This window comes from Rissa tridactyla, chromosome 3 (genome assembly GCF_028500815.1).
Source record: "Rissa tridactyla isolate bRisTri1 chromosome 3, bRisTri1.patW.cur.20221130, whole genome shotgun sequence".
NCBI classification, from domain to species: Eukaryota; Metazoa; Chordata; class Aves; order Charadriiformes; family Laridae; genus Rissa; species Rissa tridactyla.
Window position 1 is genome coordinate 49,069,003 of NC_071468.1, and position 15,689 is coordinate 49,084,691.

Here is a 15,689-nt window from a genome sequence, read left to right on the forward strand (position 1 = left end):
AATCTGTTGCCAATATACAGGTATAACTGGAATCCAGTTTTGTTCCTCAGCCAAGAGAGACTGGCTGCAGGAATGGCAAAACTTAATTTCTGTCCCTGCCTGTCAGTAGACTCACACCAGGGAAATCAGTGAGAAGCCTCTTTTTTTTGTTGTTGTTGCAGTCCCTTGAAATGGTGACAAGAGGTTGGCCAGCTTTCACACAAATGGCATGTAATAACTGAAGGTGACAGTGAGTCATCCTGATGTTCTTACCCACCTCCTGCTTCAACCCTGTCAGAGTGGTTTGTGTTTTTTCAGCTGTATGTCAGCTTTTTGGATTGTTGCTTTTCCCTGAGTCTTAGACTACTTACTCAAGCCTGTTTAACAGAATGCGCTTCTTTTTAACATGCTAAGAGACTTTAGGTCTAGAAATAGGACTAAAGAGAAGTTTTGTGCTTCACTTGAGTGAGTGAAAGCTGCTCGTGCAATCAGGCTTGGATCTTTTTTCCAAGTGGAGATACTCCACTTTGTCAGACTCATAATTAAACTTCTTAGTTGTTTGCGCTCAGTGGGAATTATGTCTGGGAGGTATCTGTGTCCTTTGACCAGATCTAGCAGCTCTAGTTACTGGAGAACTATGCATTTTCTGGAAGAAATAAGTTCCAATTTGGTCTGTAGTCCAGGCTTAGTTTCAGTTTGTTGTAAACCGTAGATACTCCCCCTACCTCTCCTTTGTCCTCTCTGTTTTGATTCTAATGCTGTTAATGATGCAGTCATAAGAGGGTTCGTTACACTTGAATGCCGTAAGAAATCCACCTGGCAGGACACGATGCAATTTATAACCGGAAGCACCAGGGCTGTGAAATTGGTTGCTCTTAATATCCAAATTCCTGTCTGACTTGAACTTGTATTTTATGCATTGCTAACTCCTTCATGTGTTGTTTGATCCACAATGTGCTCTTCTTCCTGCTGTGTGACACAGTTATCCCATCTTGTGATGAGATATCCTCCTCCTAGGTGACACCTGGGTCACAAAGCTCCTGATCAAGCTAACAGGGGTGCCAGGTGAAGGTGTTGGTGCGCTGCCTGCCCTGAAATTTCGAAACCAGTCACTTTTGTCTTACGCCCTCCTCATGGCTGCTACTGAGGTTGGGAACTCTGAAAGAAAACACAGCACTGAGCCCTGTATCTCTCCTCCAGACCAATACTGATTTACAAAGCTTTTTGCCCTTAGGAGGCAGAAGTCATTTCTTAGTGGCTTTAAACTGGAGACCTGGATGGTACCGGGGCAAAGGGTGAGGTAATGTGATGGCATAAGGCTTGCATCTTGACAAGCCAGATGAGGAGAGAAAGTTTTGATGTAAACTTTGAACTCTATGAGCCTATAAGTTTTTACCCCCAAATTTTCTTCCTCCTAGCAAGAAAAGTATGTGTACCCCTCCGGAATTCTGCCATGCCAGGACAGACTGAAAGAACTAGTTTATGATATCCTTCAAGCAAAGGAATCTCATTAGAGACTGAGTATGTCATACCAAGATACAGCATGAGGAAAAACAAGGCGGTATTCCAACCCAGCTGCAAGCATTTAAACACACCTGGTCTCAACACTGAGATCAAAAGTTTAGAAGGGAAGTCCCTGTAACTCTGGGTATTGATTAGCTCCCTCCTGGCCAAGGGACACTTAAGGTCCAGCAAGTCCCTGGATGGGAACAGCAGTGCTGTGGCAAGGAGAAGGGGACAGGTGTCCCTTCTGTTTCGAGCTGTCACCTGGAGAGGGAGAGTGGTGCACGTTCATGGGGACAGCAGAGACAGCGCGTGGCAGTATGAGAGGTTACAAGGTACCTCTGAGACCAGTAATTGTCCCTGCCCTCAAATCACTGAAGCTACAGGATTCCTCATCCAGAGCAGCTAGGGTGTTTGCTGGTGAAATGCTTGAGATGCCCAGCACGAGGGGGTTTTAGGTGTAGATATTTCAGGGGTCAATAAGGCAAGGTGCACTTTACAAACACAATAAAAACTAAATGAGCTGATGGCATCTGCCTGATGAGCAGTCCTGCTACCTCTCCTGCAGTAGGTGCCAGAACAAGAGCGTGGTCTTTGTAGATTAACCTTTGACTCCAGGCTCTTCTGTTCTTTTAGGATAAGAAGGAGGATCGCCCCACGGTTATCCTGGGCCTGACCCTGAGAGGAATGCACATCTATCAGGTAACAGACTGCTGTGAAAGCCTTCTGGTATAGCATTAACTTTGTCCAGCTCCCCTGTCCTCCCCCGCCACCGCAGCTCCTCTGCCTCCCCTGCGAGCACCAGGCTCCGCATATCTCAAATTCTTGGTTGTTTGCAAATTCTTTGCACATCGCTGACTCCACCCTGTACCTGCCAGTCCCTGTGTCACTCCGAGTTTGATGTGTTGCAGGAGGTGAATCACGTTCGCCAGCTCCTCTACGACTTTCCCTGGTCGCACATCGGGAAGCTGGCGTTTCTGGTGAGTTTGATGGAACGGAGGCCATCTGGCAGCGGGCTGTCAACCTGGGACCCAGCAAAGCTGTTGGCCTGCTCGCACTGCCATGTCATGTCTTGTCACTCATATGCACAAGACTGCAGCTATTTCTGGTAGCTGTGTGGCTGAAAACATGCTCTTGCTCATTTGACTGGCATCTCCCCTCTTTATGCAGGGCAAAAAATTTGAGATCCAGCCGGATGGTTTGCCCTCTGCACGGAAACTGGTTTACTACACGGGCTGCCCCTTCAGGTCGCGGCACTTGCTGCAGCTCCTCAGCAACAGCCACCGGCTCTTTCTGAATATCCAGCCAGTGTTGAAGCAAATCCAAAAACTGGAGGAGGCTGAAGGTGAGTGACGGAAGAGCAGATGACTTCGGTAAGGGGAAGAGTACGGCATGCTAGGCTCTGCTATTGCTTCATGGTGTCTGCTCTCTTATCTAATTAATGGTGTTTCTGCCTTATCAGGAAGCTGGTGAGAGACACAGAGGTGTTAGATGCATTTCAAGTCCATTACTGGGAAGTGTTTATGGCTCCTGCATTGCTAGACTGATCAGAAAGTGTGCGCGAGAGCAATAGAGGGGGAATATCTCCCTTGAAGTAAGAGGAGATCCTCGCTCTCTGCGCTCCCGATTTCTGCACATTTGACACGTGCTTCTGAGTGGAAATAATTTTGAATAAAAAGCTTTCCACTGGGATAAGATCTTGTATTCAAGCAGCAGTACAAGTTTTGAGCCTATGCCTTAATTTTTTAGTGCTCTTTACTAAACACTGCACACAACTTAGTCTATAGTGTCCAGCAGTTAAGAGCTAGGAGTCGCAGGTGCCAGAAACAGCCTGAGAGCAGATCAAGACTCCCAGAATTTGCCTTTTCTGATGGCGTCCCCTCTCTGTAGGAACAGTAATTTGAACTCTTGACAGTCTCTGGTATCCTTCCAGGCAAACTTCAGTCACTTCATCACCTCTCAGCCTGCTTCCTTCCATCTTCCAGCTTTGCAGGCTGGGTCTCCTACAATTTCTTAGCCTGCTTCTCTCTGGTAACTGTTTTAATGCATTACGTAAGTCTTCTTCCAGAGGATTGCTGTCCCCTTTCCTCTAGCCTTCTCATGAATGCTTTTTTTCCCCTACCTCTTTCCTGACTGCTGTTCCCTGCATTCTTCATTCACGCTTTCTCTTCTCTGGGGTTTGTAAGCTTTGTACCATTACCTTCAAGGTCAGCAGAAGTCAGCCAGCAATAGCTGGTCCTCTTGTCTGAGGACACAGGCTGACTCCTTCCAGGGAGAAGTCAGGAGGAAACTTATTTCTGGTTATTGCCCATCTCAATTAACTCTAAGGAGCTTACATCCATCTCTGAAGTGGTGATTGCTGGTTGTGGCGAGGCCCTTGGTCTCGTCTAGCTCGGGTATTTCTGTCTTTCCCTTCAGTGGGTTTATAGAAGTGGCCTTAAGGTGTGTGGGTGCAACCAGTGGCACATGCCAGTCACCTGCAGAAAGGCTCACTAAGCAAGGGCAAAAGGCCATAGGCTGTTTTGTGTCTACTACTGTCTCATGGGTTTTTTTGGCCACCCTTAGCACACCTCTCTTTAGGTAACAGATACAAGCCATGGGAGAAATAATTATTAAATCATTAATAAGTGCCAGCCATTGGGATCCTGTTCTTGGCTATCTCCACACGTTGGTGACTTTCAAGAATCAATCAGTGTACTCTTAAAGACTGAGCACTTAAGTTAGCGAAGTAATTCCCTCCCCACCACACTTTTTTTTTTTTTAACCTTTCCTTCATTCTGGAAGTTACTATTTTCTGTATCATAACTGCCTCTAATTCAGGAGCTGCTGGGTTTACTGCAAGTATGACTGACTAATTCTTTTACAACCAGCTGGACATCCCAGTATCTGTTGGGCAAACAAAAGACAAAACTGTCCCTGTATTTGTTCGGTAGCTGCAGCAGTTGTTTCTTAATTGTCAGGTTGTGCCAGTCCCAGGACTTACTGGTTATTTTTGCTGCCCTTCCTTTGGTCTTGCTTTAAGTTCTCCCTGGTTTCCCTTGTCTTTCTTCTTCAGAGAAGAAGCGCTACCGGGAGTCCTATATCAGCGACACACTAGACATGGACCTGGACCCATGCGATAAGAACTCGCGTGGCAGTGGGAGCAGCGGGGGCAGCCGGAGGGATAACCGTCTCTCGCGCCAGTCCACAGGGAGTCACGGCAGCTCTCACACATCCGGCATCGAGGCTGACTCCAGGCACCGGGTGTCAGTGGAAATGTCAGTGGATGAGCCCTTCAGCATTGACCGGGTGCACAGGAAAGAGAAATCCTGCAGCTCAACCATCAGCTACGGTAGCTCTGGCATTGACAGTGGCAGCAAAGGGCGGGCTGAAGACGACTCTCAGGACGATGGTAAAGCATTTGGACATGGGGAGCAACTTCTAAGCCCGCTCTTGCCTTCTGCAGGAGAATGGGGATTAAGAGAATGTGAAGCAGCTTGGAGCAGAAGTGTAATGCTAACCCTTTTCCTGCCGCTCTCTTCCTCCTAGAGCTTGAGCTGGCAGTAGATGAGCCAGAGGAGGTGCCTGTAGATGAGCCTTTAGAGGGAGACCAGTTAGAGGAGGCCACTGTGGGAGAATCTGTTGAATCTCTTCCTCTAGATGCTGCTAGCTGCCAAGGTGAGATGGCTTTCTGCTACTGCTCAGTGCTTTTCTTCAGGCTCTAGCAACAGGAAGACATGTTTGGCAAGCCAGGCGTAATCTGAGAGATCTAAGACAGCTGTATCTTCTTCCAAACAGCTGTCAGTGCTACTTACTGTCCTACTGCAACAGGATCTGAAGTCAGCTCATCTAGAGGTTAAAGGCCAGCACCCTATATTGTACAGTGCTGCTCTCCTCTGTGCTCCTTGAGGTCTCCCTTCTCCAAATTTGCCAAGCTTATACTGAGTTAACAACAAAAAGATAACTGAGGTAACCTTTTGTAGTGAAGGAATTTGCTTTGAAATCTTGTATATTGCAAAACAGCCAAGGGGTGCAACCACAGATTAATGGGCTAGTCGCAGGAATTAATAGGCAAAGCTCTGTGGCTTGTGATACAGGGAATGCTAGACAATGGGGTCATACAGGAGCTGTCTGGCCTTACGACAATACAGCCTTTATAGCAAAGCAAGACAGGTGAATATGGGACAAGTTGGTGAGAAGCTGTTTTCTTGAGAGTTTTTAAACACTGATCCTTAAGGACAAAAAGGAGTACTCATGAGCAAAGCTCCCAGAATACTGAGGGTGCTTACTAACGTATACTTATATTTATAGGATACCACTGCTTGAATGTGGCCTGTGAGAACAACTTCCCTTTTCCCCAGACCACAAAACCTCAAACCTACAATGCTTTTCACTTCCTCCTTCTCCTTTGCAGCTATAAATCAGGAATCGCTGTCTGTGGTGCAAGTCACTCTAATAAAAATGAGAGGTCAGAGTGTGGAATCCCTTCACCAGGTAAAGCGGGGCGCTCGGTAGGAGGGACTGTGTGTGGGCATTGAACCCAGGGTCTAGTGTAATGGAGACAGCTGTAAATCAGGTGAACTCAATTGGTTTGCATTTGGCTGATTTTAAATGGTGTAACCAAAACCAGCTGTTGGCCAGCTACTGCTATCAGGAATAGGACAAGAGCAGCGTTTGGGTCCAGAGTAGTATAGAGAGGTTTGGAGCAGTCTGCATGGAAATCTTGCAAGGCAGCTATCGTCTGCCTTAGGCTTCCAGACGGGAAATGGAAAATAAACCACTTGCAAATTTTCAGTGCAATATAGAGCCAAGACCATCCATGCAGTTTGGATCTGGGTTGCAAACTTGATCATCTTCCTGCTCCTGAAGCCAGAAGGAGCTCACATCAGAGCAAAACCAGATGCTCAAGCTCTAATTACTATCGTTTGTGCAATTATACTATGTGTGTGTGCTGAAGTCTTTGTTGTCAACATTTTCTCTTCTTCAGACCCTTGACAAAAGGCAACTATATAAGGTAAAATATGTCATATCAGAAGTTGTGCTTGGAAAAAGCTTATTAAAATGTCTTTTTAAGGCCAAACAATATTTCTTTTCAAAGTATAGCTGTACCCACTGGGGTAGAAATGTTGTGTGGTTTTCTTTTTTAAAAAAAAAAAAAAAGGCAAACACCCAAAAAAAAACCCCAACAACAAAAATCCACCAAGCCTGCACCATTTCTTCTCCATCTAAATCCAAATTAGCCTTATCTGCTGAAAGAATTTTTAAAATCTGTTCATCATTTTCCCCTTTACTTCTTGAACTTTACTGCACAAGGACTTTAATCACTTAGGACTTTTTTTTTTCTGTATTCATGCTTCTTCCTGGACCCACTCAAAAGTGATAAGAAGTTTTTATTTATCAGCAAAATAGTCTGTAAAGTGCTACAGGAGATTTAAATAAAATCTGTGTTATTTTTTCCAAAACTGAAGACTGTGTGGTACAAATCATAATGAACTTATTCCTATATTTGAGTGAAATGACTTAAGAGTGCAAGGCAGGGAGTGGGTATCTTGCTTAAAGTAATGTTTTTAACATTAATGTTTTTACCAACACATGCTTATGCTATTAGTTGATCAGGAGGCATCTCTTTCATAAGAACGTTTCTGATCAACACAGGACTGTCTAAGCAATTGCAAAGACCTGGCTGCCACTTCTATGCATCAACTATTTGGTGCATCTTTAAAAAAAAAAAAAAAAACCTAACCCCGAAACCTTCCTTGCAAGGCCATGCAACTAAACGCTGCAGGACTGGATTTCAGCATATGCCCTGTCTGGGAGCACAGCTGAGACAGTGCAGGATTTCCTCAGGGCAGTTTTTTAATTCCCATCCTGTGGAGGTGAGAGAAGTGATACTGGGAGGAAGTTTACCATGTTGCCAGCAGAAGTATTTTGCTTTAAAAGTGATGTTACTGAAATCAGCCTTAATATTGTCATTTAAAAGCTGATTATGAAGAGACAGAGCAAGAAAAATCAGGTGGGGAATTTGGAAATGTCTCATAGTCTGTAACTCTTCCAAAGAGGCCGAGTCACTACAGCTCGTGTAGCAAGATACTGCCTCTGGGAATTACTGCTGGTTTGCTGCTCCTGTTTTCTTTATTGCTGAACAGTGCTATGTAGATGAAGCTCTGTGTTGCACTTAGTGAATTTTGGACACCATAACCCATTAGTTTGCATGGTTGCCTTCTGAACCCTCCCTTCAGCTCATGAGACTTTCACTAACTCAGTGCGTTCAAGCAGTTAATTTTTTGTTACATGCACTTTGTCCATTTGAGGATGACTGCACGGATCTGCCAAGAAGTGTCAGGTCATTCAGGTGTCAATACCTGTCAGGTGTTTCGTCCATGGTACTGGATGCTGAGAACACAGCGCAGAGAGATCAGGATCTGGCTCAATATGGCAGGGCAGCTTAATGCACTTGTGATTTCTTAATGGTTCACAGCTTCTTCATTAAGCCAACATCCTTCAGAAGGCTGGCGGGGCTGTTTTGAAGGAGTGGAAGAACAATTTTGGAAAATGTGTAGCATGCATAGCCAGCATCCTTAGGCTGTATCTGAGCTCATTGTTCTTATTCGTGTGTGTCTTACTGAACTGGCAGGTCAGATCACCCAAAAGCAGGAGCTGCACGGACCAGCACAGCCAGAGTTTAGATGACATCCGCCTTTACAAGCACCGGCACCCGCCACTAAGTGCCACGCTGTCTTCAGACACGTCCCACAGCTACACGTTTGGCTGCAGCCTGGAGGATAAGCTGTCCATCTATGGCTGCGTTTATTCCACAGCGGACTGCAAAACCAAGTCTGCCCTTTACGGGAAGCGATCCATGAACTGCCTCTCCTTGGATCTTCTGGGAGAGGACCAGCTCCCGGAGGAGTTTGTGGTGTAATGAGATTGGAGCTCTTCCATACCAGGAAACAGCTCATCATGGAAATATATACCTCATTAACACGTGTGATGTCACTCTGGTTCTTGCAGGAGGTTGTGAGCAGCTTTGTTATTCAGCTCCATAATCAGTAAGTGGCATCACTTTTGCAGACCTGGCTACAGGGCAAATCAACTGGAGTGTAGCACTTAACGTTGGCGTTTGAAGTGTCTGAGCAGAAAATGGAAGTGGCCTGCACCATTAGCAGTGACACAACCAACATAAAAACCAAAAACAGTGGACCAAAACTGACGCTGAGCTAGTAAAGCAAACACTGTGTCTAAATGGATTTATCAGAAAGAAATTTAAAGTCTATGTCAGTTTATCTTCCTGCCTTTCTCTTGCAATCCATTTATGTTAATGCTAGTGTACAGATAGTTTGGTTGTCTTGAATTTGTGCTGCTGCAACACTGCCAACAGCTGTCAGGCCAGGATATACTGAGCACATTTGGAGGGCTGTGTATGGAAGTGTCTAGCCTGTTCCTGTTGTAATGAATACAAGTTGCCTATTTGCTTTACTGGGAGCGAGACCTGCTCTGCCAGGAGTTTATTTCTCTCTTTTTGTTCTTGTTGTTGTTGTTGTTTTGTTTTGTTGTAAGCATCCAGCCAAATACAAAGTGCGTTCTTTTTTTTTTTTCTTCTTTAATGCAACAAATGGAACTGTCTCTCAGCTGTCTACTACTGCCATGGTGCAGATTGGTAAATAAATGCTTATACCCTTGGGGAGATGGGGGAGGGGACAGAACAAATGACAAATGACTGCTGCTGAGAGTACAGAAGACAAGAGCGTTAATTGACTGGCTCTTGAAGACAGGAGTGTGACTGGAGAATTTGTCCAGGCATGATCACCCCTTGCTTTGAATCATACTCTTATGTTGTTCTCTTCTTTGTTTTTCATAAATCTGTTCCTTAGAAATTTTTCCTCTGCTTAGGAGACAAGTATGGACTGGAGAAAGTCACTTTGGAAGGACAGACAGAGTGACTGTGTCCAACTTAGTCACGGATAGGTCATGCAAATGTGAGTGTGTGGTGCTGCAGGGCTGGGGCTGGTGGAAGCGTAGAGTGTTTGGGTGCCAAACCAAGGGTACTTGTTTGGTGATATTCAGTGGTGGAGCTGGCTGTGCTGGCTTTTACTAGGAAAATAATGATAATTATGCTCTTTGAGTCAAGTATTTGGTGTGGAAAATATTCTGCCACCTTATTACATCCAAATAAATGTAAGTTTGTTTGATTTCCTTCCCAGTCTTCCCCCAGTACTTCCTCCCCTCATCGATTCCCAGCATTTGGGAAGTTTGTACTTGCAGGCATGTGTAACCTGTGCCCGGCTCTTGACAGCCTTGCAGGTGGAAGCTAATAATTTTTTGGCAAACTCTAGAAGCAGACTGATACTATTCTGCTGGTTGAGGAAGCGTGTGTTGTGCAGTGTCAATCACTCAAAAGCTTAAGATAGATGAATTCAAGAACGGGAGGAAGCCAGACCACGACTAGGAGGGTTTGAGCTGCTGCTTTGTTGGTGGGCTCGCAGGCTTAGCAGTTGTCTGGTAAATTGCGTTCCCGTGAACTGTTAAAATAGCAAATCCATGAAGTCTGTCGTCTCACTACGTCTGTGCAAGTGTGGTGTAGAGACAGAGAATCCAGGTGCATCTGCATTTACTGAAGTGGCATCAGTGGCAGTACATCCTCAGATGAATCCAGCATCAAACCCCAGCTCTGTGTTTGAGGAATGAATGATGGGCACAAGCTCACTGTAGCCACGACTTAATTGACCATGCCCTCTTTGATCACACTTTTCTTTCTTTTTGTAATGAAAAATTAATTAGGAGCTGTGTGTTCACCATAGTCTCTTTTCCCTTCTTCCAAGCAAAGCCAGTTTACAGAATACTTTGAGGTATGTTTACTGCATCCAAAAGAAACTCATCTAAATGGGTAAAGGACATCTGGCTGCTCATGGACAGTCCAGTCAAGCCTCGTGCTGTCGGTTGCTCCCTGTTGTCTGGAGCCTGTTTGGCCATAAGCCGTAGAAGACTGGCACGGCCAGGATCCAGGAGGCCCATGGCTGTGCTGCAGGGAGCAGCCTTGTTCTTGCAGCTGCTGTGGAGCTGGAGGGATGGCTCTTGCTGCAGCAATGCCCGTCTGTCCATGGAAAAGGTTGGGGGGGTCTGGAGCGACAGCCCTGCTAAACTGTTTCTCTCCCACACATGCAGAAGTACAGTTATTCCTGATTCTGGTGATGGTTGCTAACAGGAAAAAAGGTGAAAATTCAGCAGGTGGAGTTGTTTTGAAAGGTGTCATAAAACATGTGTACACCATGTGCTCACGTATGTGCACCCATGTTTCAAAGACAATCACATTCTTGCCTGCTTCAGCCTAACCACCTTACTGAAGTGTTTATTGCCACCGAGCAGCTTGGGATTTTCTTTTTGCGGTTACCAAGCATTCAGTGGATTCGACGAAATGCTGCAATCCTGCTGTCGCTGGTTACAAAATACACCAGTGCCTGAAAAACAGTGTGATTGGCTCTCGCGTGAGCATCCGCTGCCTTGTATGTACGTGGGGTTTCTTGTATTTATTCATGGCTGGTGGGGAAGGCAAACTCTCCAGGTCTGACCATCTTTCTCAGTGGTCTACACAGCTCCCTCCAGTACTCTTAAGTTACATATGAAGGGGAGACCAGACACTTGTGTGTGTAGACTGAGAATGAATTAATATCTTACAAGCACTGTGAATATCTATTATGCAAGTTTTTGTATTCATATGGAAAAAAAAACCCACCCTGTTCCTGCTAGTAGTAGATTTATTTTTTGTTCATCTTTGGATTTAGAAAGTCTCTTTATTATTTTTGGTTTAGATTAGTTTGGTAGAGGGTAATGTGTAAGCATTTATCAGCTGATGTTAGAAACCAGCTGCCAATATTTGTACATATTTGTAAAATACTCATGGTGTAATCACTCTATTTTAATGGTAAAAGTTTCTCCTTTCCATGAAAGGAATTTCTTGTTTAAAATATAAATAATTATATGTACACCTGCAATAAAGTATGACTAGAAAATGGTAATTGTGTATCTTATAATTTTTTTTTTTTTCTTCCAAGGCGTCCATGTCAGTGAAATCTTCCATTTGAGACAGGTAGGTTGCAGAAATGAATTTGCTGCCAGACTGTAATGCATGTGAGCTTGGCTTGTGATGGCAAACCCAGAGGTGCTGCAGCCATTCTCGGCACGTGGCCACAGGGCCCTCTGTCAGGCCCTGAGGACCCAGTCGAGCAGGTTGGAGTCAGCGGGAACACTAATGGGAGCTGAATCTAACTGAAGAGACAAGTTAAGCCGCTCATGGTAGTTAGTCAAGAAAACCGAGCGTGTGAACTCCCAAGGGTGTAGAGAGATCCTGTCAGCATCCTCCCGGGGGCCGCATCTGAGGATGGGCACAGCAGACAACGTGATGCAGAGCGCTGCTGAAGAGCTCTTCTGCCATAAGTCACCTAACCTGCTGGCCTGGTCTCTGGCATGAGTAAAGGAAAGTTCTGCTTTTCTTGGGACATAAATCTATTAAGGGGTGCTATAGTATAACGATTCACACTTCTTGAAGAAGCTTGCTGATTAGGGTTGTCTCCTATATATATATATTTTTTTTTTCTTTATGTTATGGACTGCTAAAGCTAGCATTCAAAAAAAAAAAAAGTAAAACTTTTTTATGTACTTTGATATTGTAGTGTTGCCCCTGTTCTTATGACTTCCCATCTTGTACTTCATGTTCCTGTCCAGTACGTGCTCTGTTTCCCGTACATAAATTTTCGAGGACTTCAGGGACTCATCCAGCTTTGGTTTGGGGATGCTAGAAGGAAGTGGTCTGGTTACAGATGGAGCTTTCTATGGAGGTAAAATTAAATAATAGTCAAATGTTAAATCTTCTAACTGAAGGGCTTTGTCACTTCTCTTTGTTTCTTTTCTTGGCAAGTAATAGCACTTTGCCTGCCAGGGTGCACTGCTGCTGATCAGAATACGTAGGATGAGTCTGTCTCTGAAGAGGGGGCTTCTCATGGTACCGGTTCTCGGGGTACCGGAATCCTGTGTGGGTTCATCAAAGCGATGCAGCGTGGGATGGGGGAAATAGCACCGCAGCTGGTCTGTGCTGAGGTGTGCTAAGTGCGGGAGCTGGATGGAGGGAAGGTCTGACGGTGCGTGCTAAAGCTGGCGGGGGAGAAGGGGTGTTTTAAAACACCGAGGGGTGAAGTGAGAATAGTTCCTTGGTGGAGTTCCTGGCAGCAAGGTCTGAGACACCGTTTTAAAAGCCTTAATGCTTTTGAGCAAGAACTGCTCATGGAGACTCACGCTGGTGGGCAAGCTCCCTGCGGCAGCCCTTAGCAATGGGTGGTTATGGTATCTCCTGGTCAGGCTGTCCAGGCTTCTCCTCGTCCCTACCCCTGCCTCCTCTGCCCCTGTAGCTGCCCGCATCTCTACCTCAGAGCCCCCACTATGGACCCTGCCCCTTCTCTGGGTGCCTTCCCCTCGGTGCCTCCCCGTCTCTCATGCAGGCCCCACCAGCAGGGGCGGGAGGAGGCAGGGAACAAACGTGTCCCCTCGGGGCTGTTCCCAGCCCGCCGGTGGCAGCGGGTCCAGCTGGGGCACAAAAAGGCGCTCCCAGAACAGCCGGGGTGCGGCTGGGAACGGCCGAGGGGGAGCCGGGCCCCGGGCCTGCCCCGCGGCCCACCCCCGCGGCCTTCCCGGCACCTGGCACCGCCCCTTTCCCCTGTGTTAACAACGGGGCCCCGAGCCTTTAGGCCACGCGTAAGGCCGCTCGGGGGGCCGCAGCGAAAGGCCCGGGACGGCACCGCGCTCCCCGTCGCGGGGCCGGGGCCTGGCCCGGACCGGCTGGCGGCAGTACCGGGCCGGGGCGCCAGGCGGCGCCCGAGGAGCGCGGCGGCCGCTGCGCTATGGCCGGGGCTCCTCCGGCCGGGGCTACGGGCGGGCTGGAGCCGCGGCTGCGGGCCAGGGCCGGGCCGAGGGTGCTCCAGCCGCCGCCCCAGGCTGCCACCTCCCGCCGCCGGTGCCGGCTGGGCCGAGCCGCCTCACGCAGAGCTGCCAGGGGGGTGGCTAAGTGGTGCTGGGGGCCGGGGAGACACCTCGGGCAGCTTCTGCCAGCACGTGGCCAGGGAGGGACCAAACTGCCGGGGGCAGGGACACACGGCCGGCTGCGACGCGGGCCCAGGCAGGCCAGAGCTGCTGGGAGGTGGGTAGTCGAGCGAGTGGGCCCCGAGGCGGCTGGTGGCCATCGTGTGCTCACCGGGTCCCGGCAGAAAGTGTATGGAGAGTTCCCAGGTCAGCGGGGCAGCACCTCTGGTTCCGGCACAGAGAGTGAGGTGCCCAGACTGCACCGGGGACAAAGCTGTTGGTTCTTAGCCTGTGGGAGTCCTTGGCAGGGGATGCTCTAGGTGTTAAGTGTTGATGTTAGTCCAAAAAAAAACCAGCTCCAACAAGTCGTTTTATGGAAGACGAGCCCATTCAATGCCATATACCCCCGGTATGGGGAGTCCCAGAATCACAAACAGTTTGTTACCGTCTGAGGAACCCACAACAATTCATTGTCGCTTAGACAATTCTATCACCCAATGACCTCCTCCCCACCCAGGAAAGGGAATCGGGAAAAACAAGGAAACCTGAGGGTTGAAATATAAACAGATTTAATAGAATAGGACCAGATAATTAACAGCAATGACGCTGAAGAACCAATATTGATCCCAATACCAATATAACATGTACAGGATTATACTCAGCCCACTCTATCAGCAGGAAGCTGTGCACTCCCAGCAGGGGACAGCAAATGTTGGACACTGCGAGCGCTGTGGCTTCGGGAGGAAGGGAAGGGCTCAGGGGTCTGGCACCGGGGCAAGGAGTTCTCTGGACTGCCACTATCAAGGGAAAGAGAAGGCACTACACCGCAAACTTTCTAGTTGATATTGAATGTTATGTTTCTGATATGAAATAATCCTGTTGGCCAGCTTGGGTCAAGTGCCTGGGTCTTGCCCCTTCTCATCCTGCACCTGGTGAGCTCGAAAACACTGAGACCTTGAAATCCTCATACCATAGCTGCCTATAAAGTAAATATTTTCACAAATTCAGACACTAGCGTCTTCTAAAAGTGCAATTTTCCCAGGTGTTAGAAGAGAAGTTAGTCCTGGTTGCTCAAACCAGCCCACAGTTGTAACATGAGAGGCTGTAGTTGAGGCAGTGCGGCTGTGTGCCTGCTCTGTGCCGGGCATTTCCTTCGGCACTGTGCATGGGGCATCGCTGGAAACAGGATGGGTGTAGACAAGCCGTGGGTACCGCTCAGTGAAGGGGTTTTTCTTTCACTGCCAAGCTGCCTCCTTCTGCAGAACCTCTGCAGGTGTCAGAGCAGCATCACTGAGTGTGTCCCTTAGCCCCATCCAGGAAATCAGACATCCAGAATTTTTAATTCCATACTGAATTTTTAATGACATTTGCACACTGTTGCAACCACTTGCCTGTTGCCACTTGTCACAGCCCAGCTCCACCTGTGATGGTGCGCTCCCCGCGAGGCGCCAACTTCACCTTTATGTCCTGTAACCTGCCCAAGCGATAACCACCCGTGGTGGTCACAACGGGTGCATCTAGTCATGATGGTGGCATCTGGGGCTAAGCGTGGTTTTGAGGAGACAGATAACAACATGATAGCCAAGGGCTAACTTGAGCAATGTGCCCACCTGACCACAACGCTCGTACTGTGGTCGATATGCAAATATGACTATAGCGAGCAGCCCAAGAGCCCTTTGAGCTCTCCTGCACGGCAGCAGGCTGCGTGCCAGGGTCTCCCCTTCAGTAGGTTACTTCTCAAGGTAGTAACCTCTGAAGGTTAGTGCTTGAGATTCAGAGATTCCTTGCCGCGACAGGTTCTCAGTAAGTGACTAATAGCATGCTAAACTTTGAAATATTAGCTAAGTGATATAAAGGATTGATTTTGCATATATAGCCCTTCAGACATAAACTGTTGACCAAGTCTGGAAGTAGGATTGGATCCAGCCACACCTAGACTTCTCTCTGAGAAGAAGTTTAGAAAGCAAGGGGGTCCTTTCTGAACCTCGACTCAACGGGAGGGTCTCCCTGACAGCTTGTCTCACCCTGGCCTCTCTGTAGTAAATAATCCAGTATACCCTGTCATCGAATCTTTTTAAAACACCATCACATTTACTATCAAACGTTGTTAAATCCCTGTTTTATATTAATGACTCATTGCTTCTCTCTCTGAGTGAAGTGCA

The 15,689-nt window shown here is 47.4% G+C and overlaps 1 protein-coding gene across 3 annotated transcripts in view; it reads left to right on the forward strand.

Annotated features, from left to right (window-relative positions):
* Nucleotides 1–11,463, forward strand: part of FRMD1 (FERM domain containing 1) — a 44,074-nt gene extending 32,611 nt beyond the window's left edge. For 2 of the 3 annotated variants that reach the window (XM_054196949.1, XM_054196950.1), the window contains exons 8-14: nucleotides 2,119–2,184; nucleotides 2,394–2,462; nucleotides 2,653–2,827; nucleotides 4,538–4,873; nucleotides 5,011–5,139; nucleotides 5,876–5,955; nucleotides 8,096–11,463. In XM_054196949.1, coding sequence (XP_054052924.1) covers nucleotides 2,119–2,184; nucleotides 2,394–2,462; nucleotides 2,653–2,827; nucleotides 4,538–4,873; nucleotides 5,011–5,139; nucleotides 5,876–5,955; nucleotides 8,096–8,383 — 1,143 coding nt within the window. In that variant the 3' untranslated portion in view covers nucleotides 8,384–11,463. The remainder of the gene's footprint in view (nucleotides 1–2,118; nucleotides 2,185–2,393; nucleotides 2,463–2,652; nucleotides 2,828–4,537; nucleotides 4,874–5,010; nucleotides 5,140–5,875; nucleotides 5,956–8,095) is intronic. The other variant, XM_054196951.1, reaches the window with a different exon arrangement.
* Nucleotides 11,464–15,689: the final 4,226 nt, after the last annotated feature.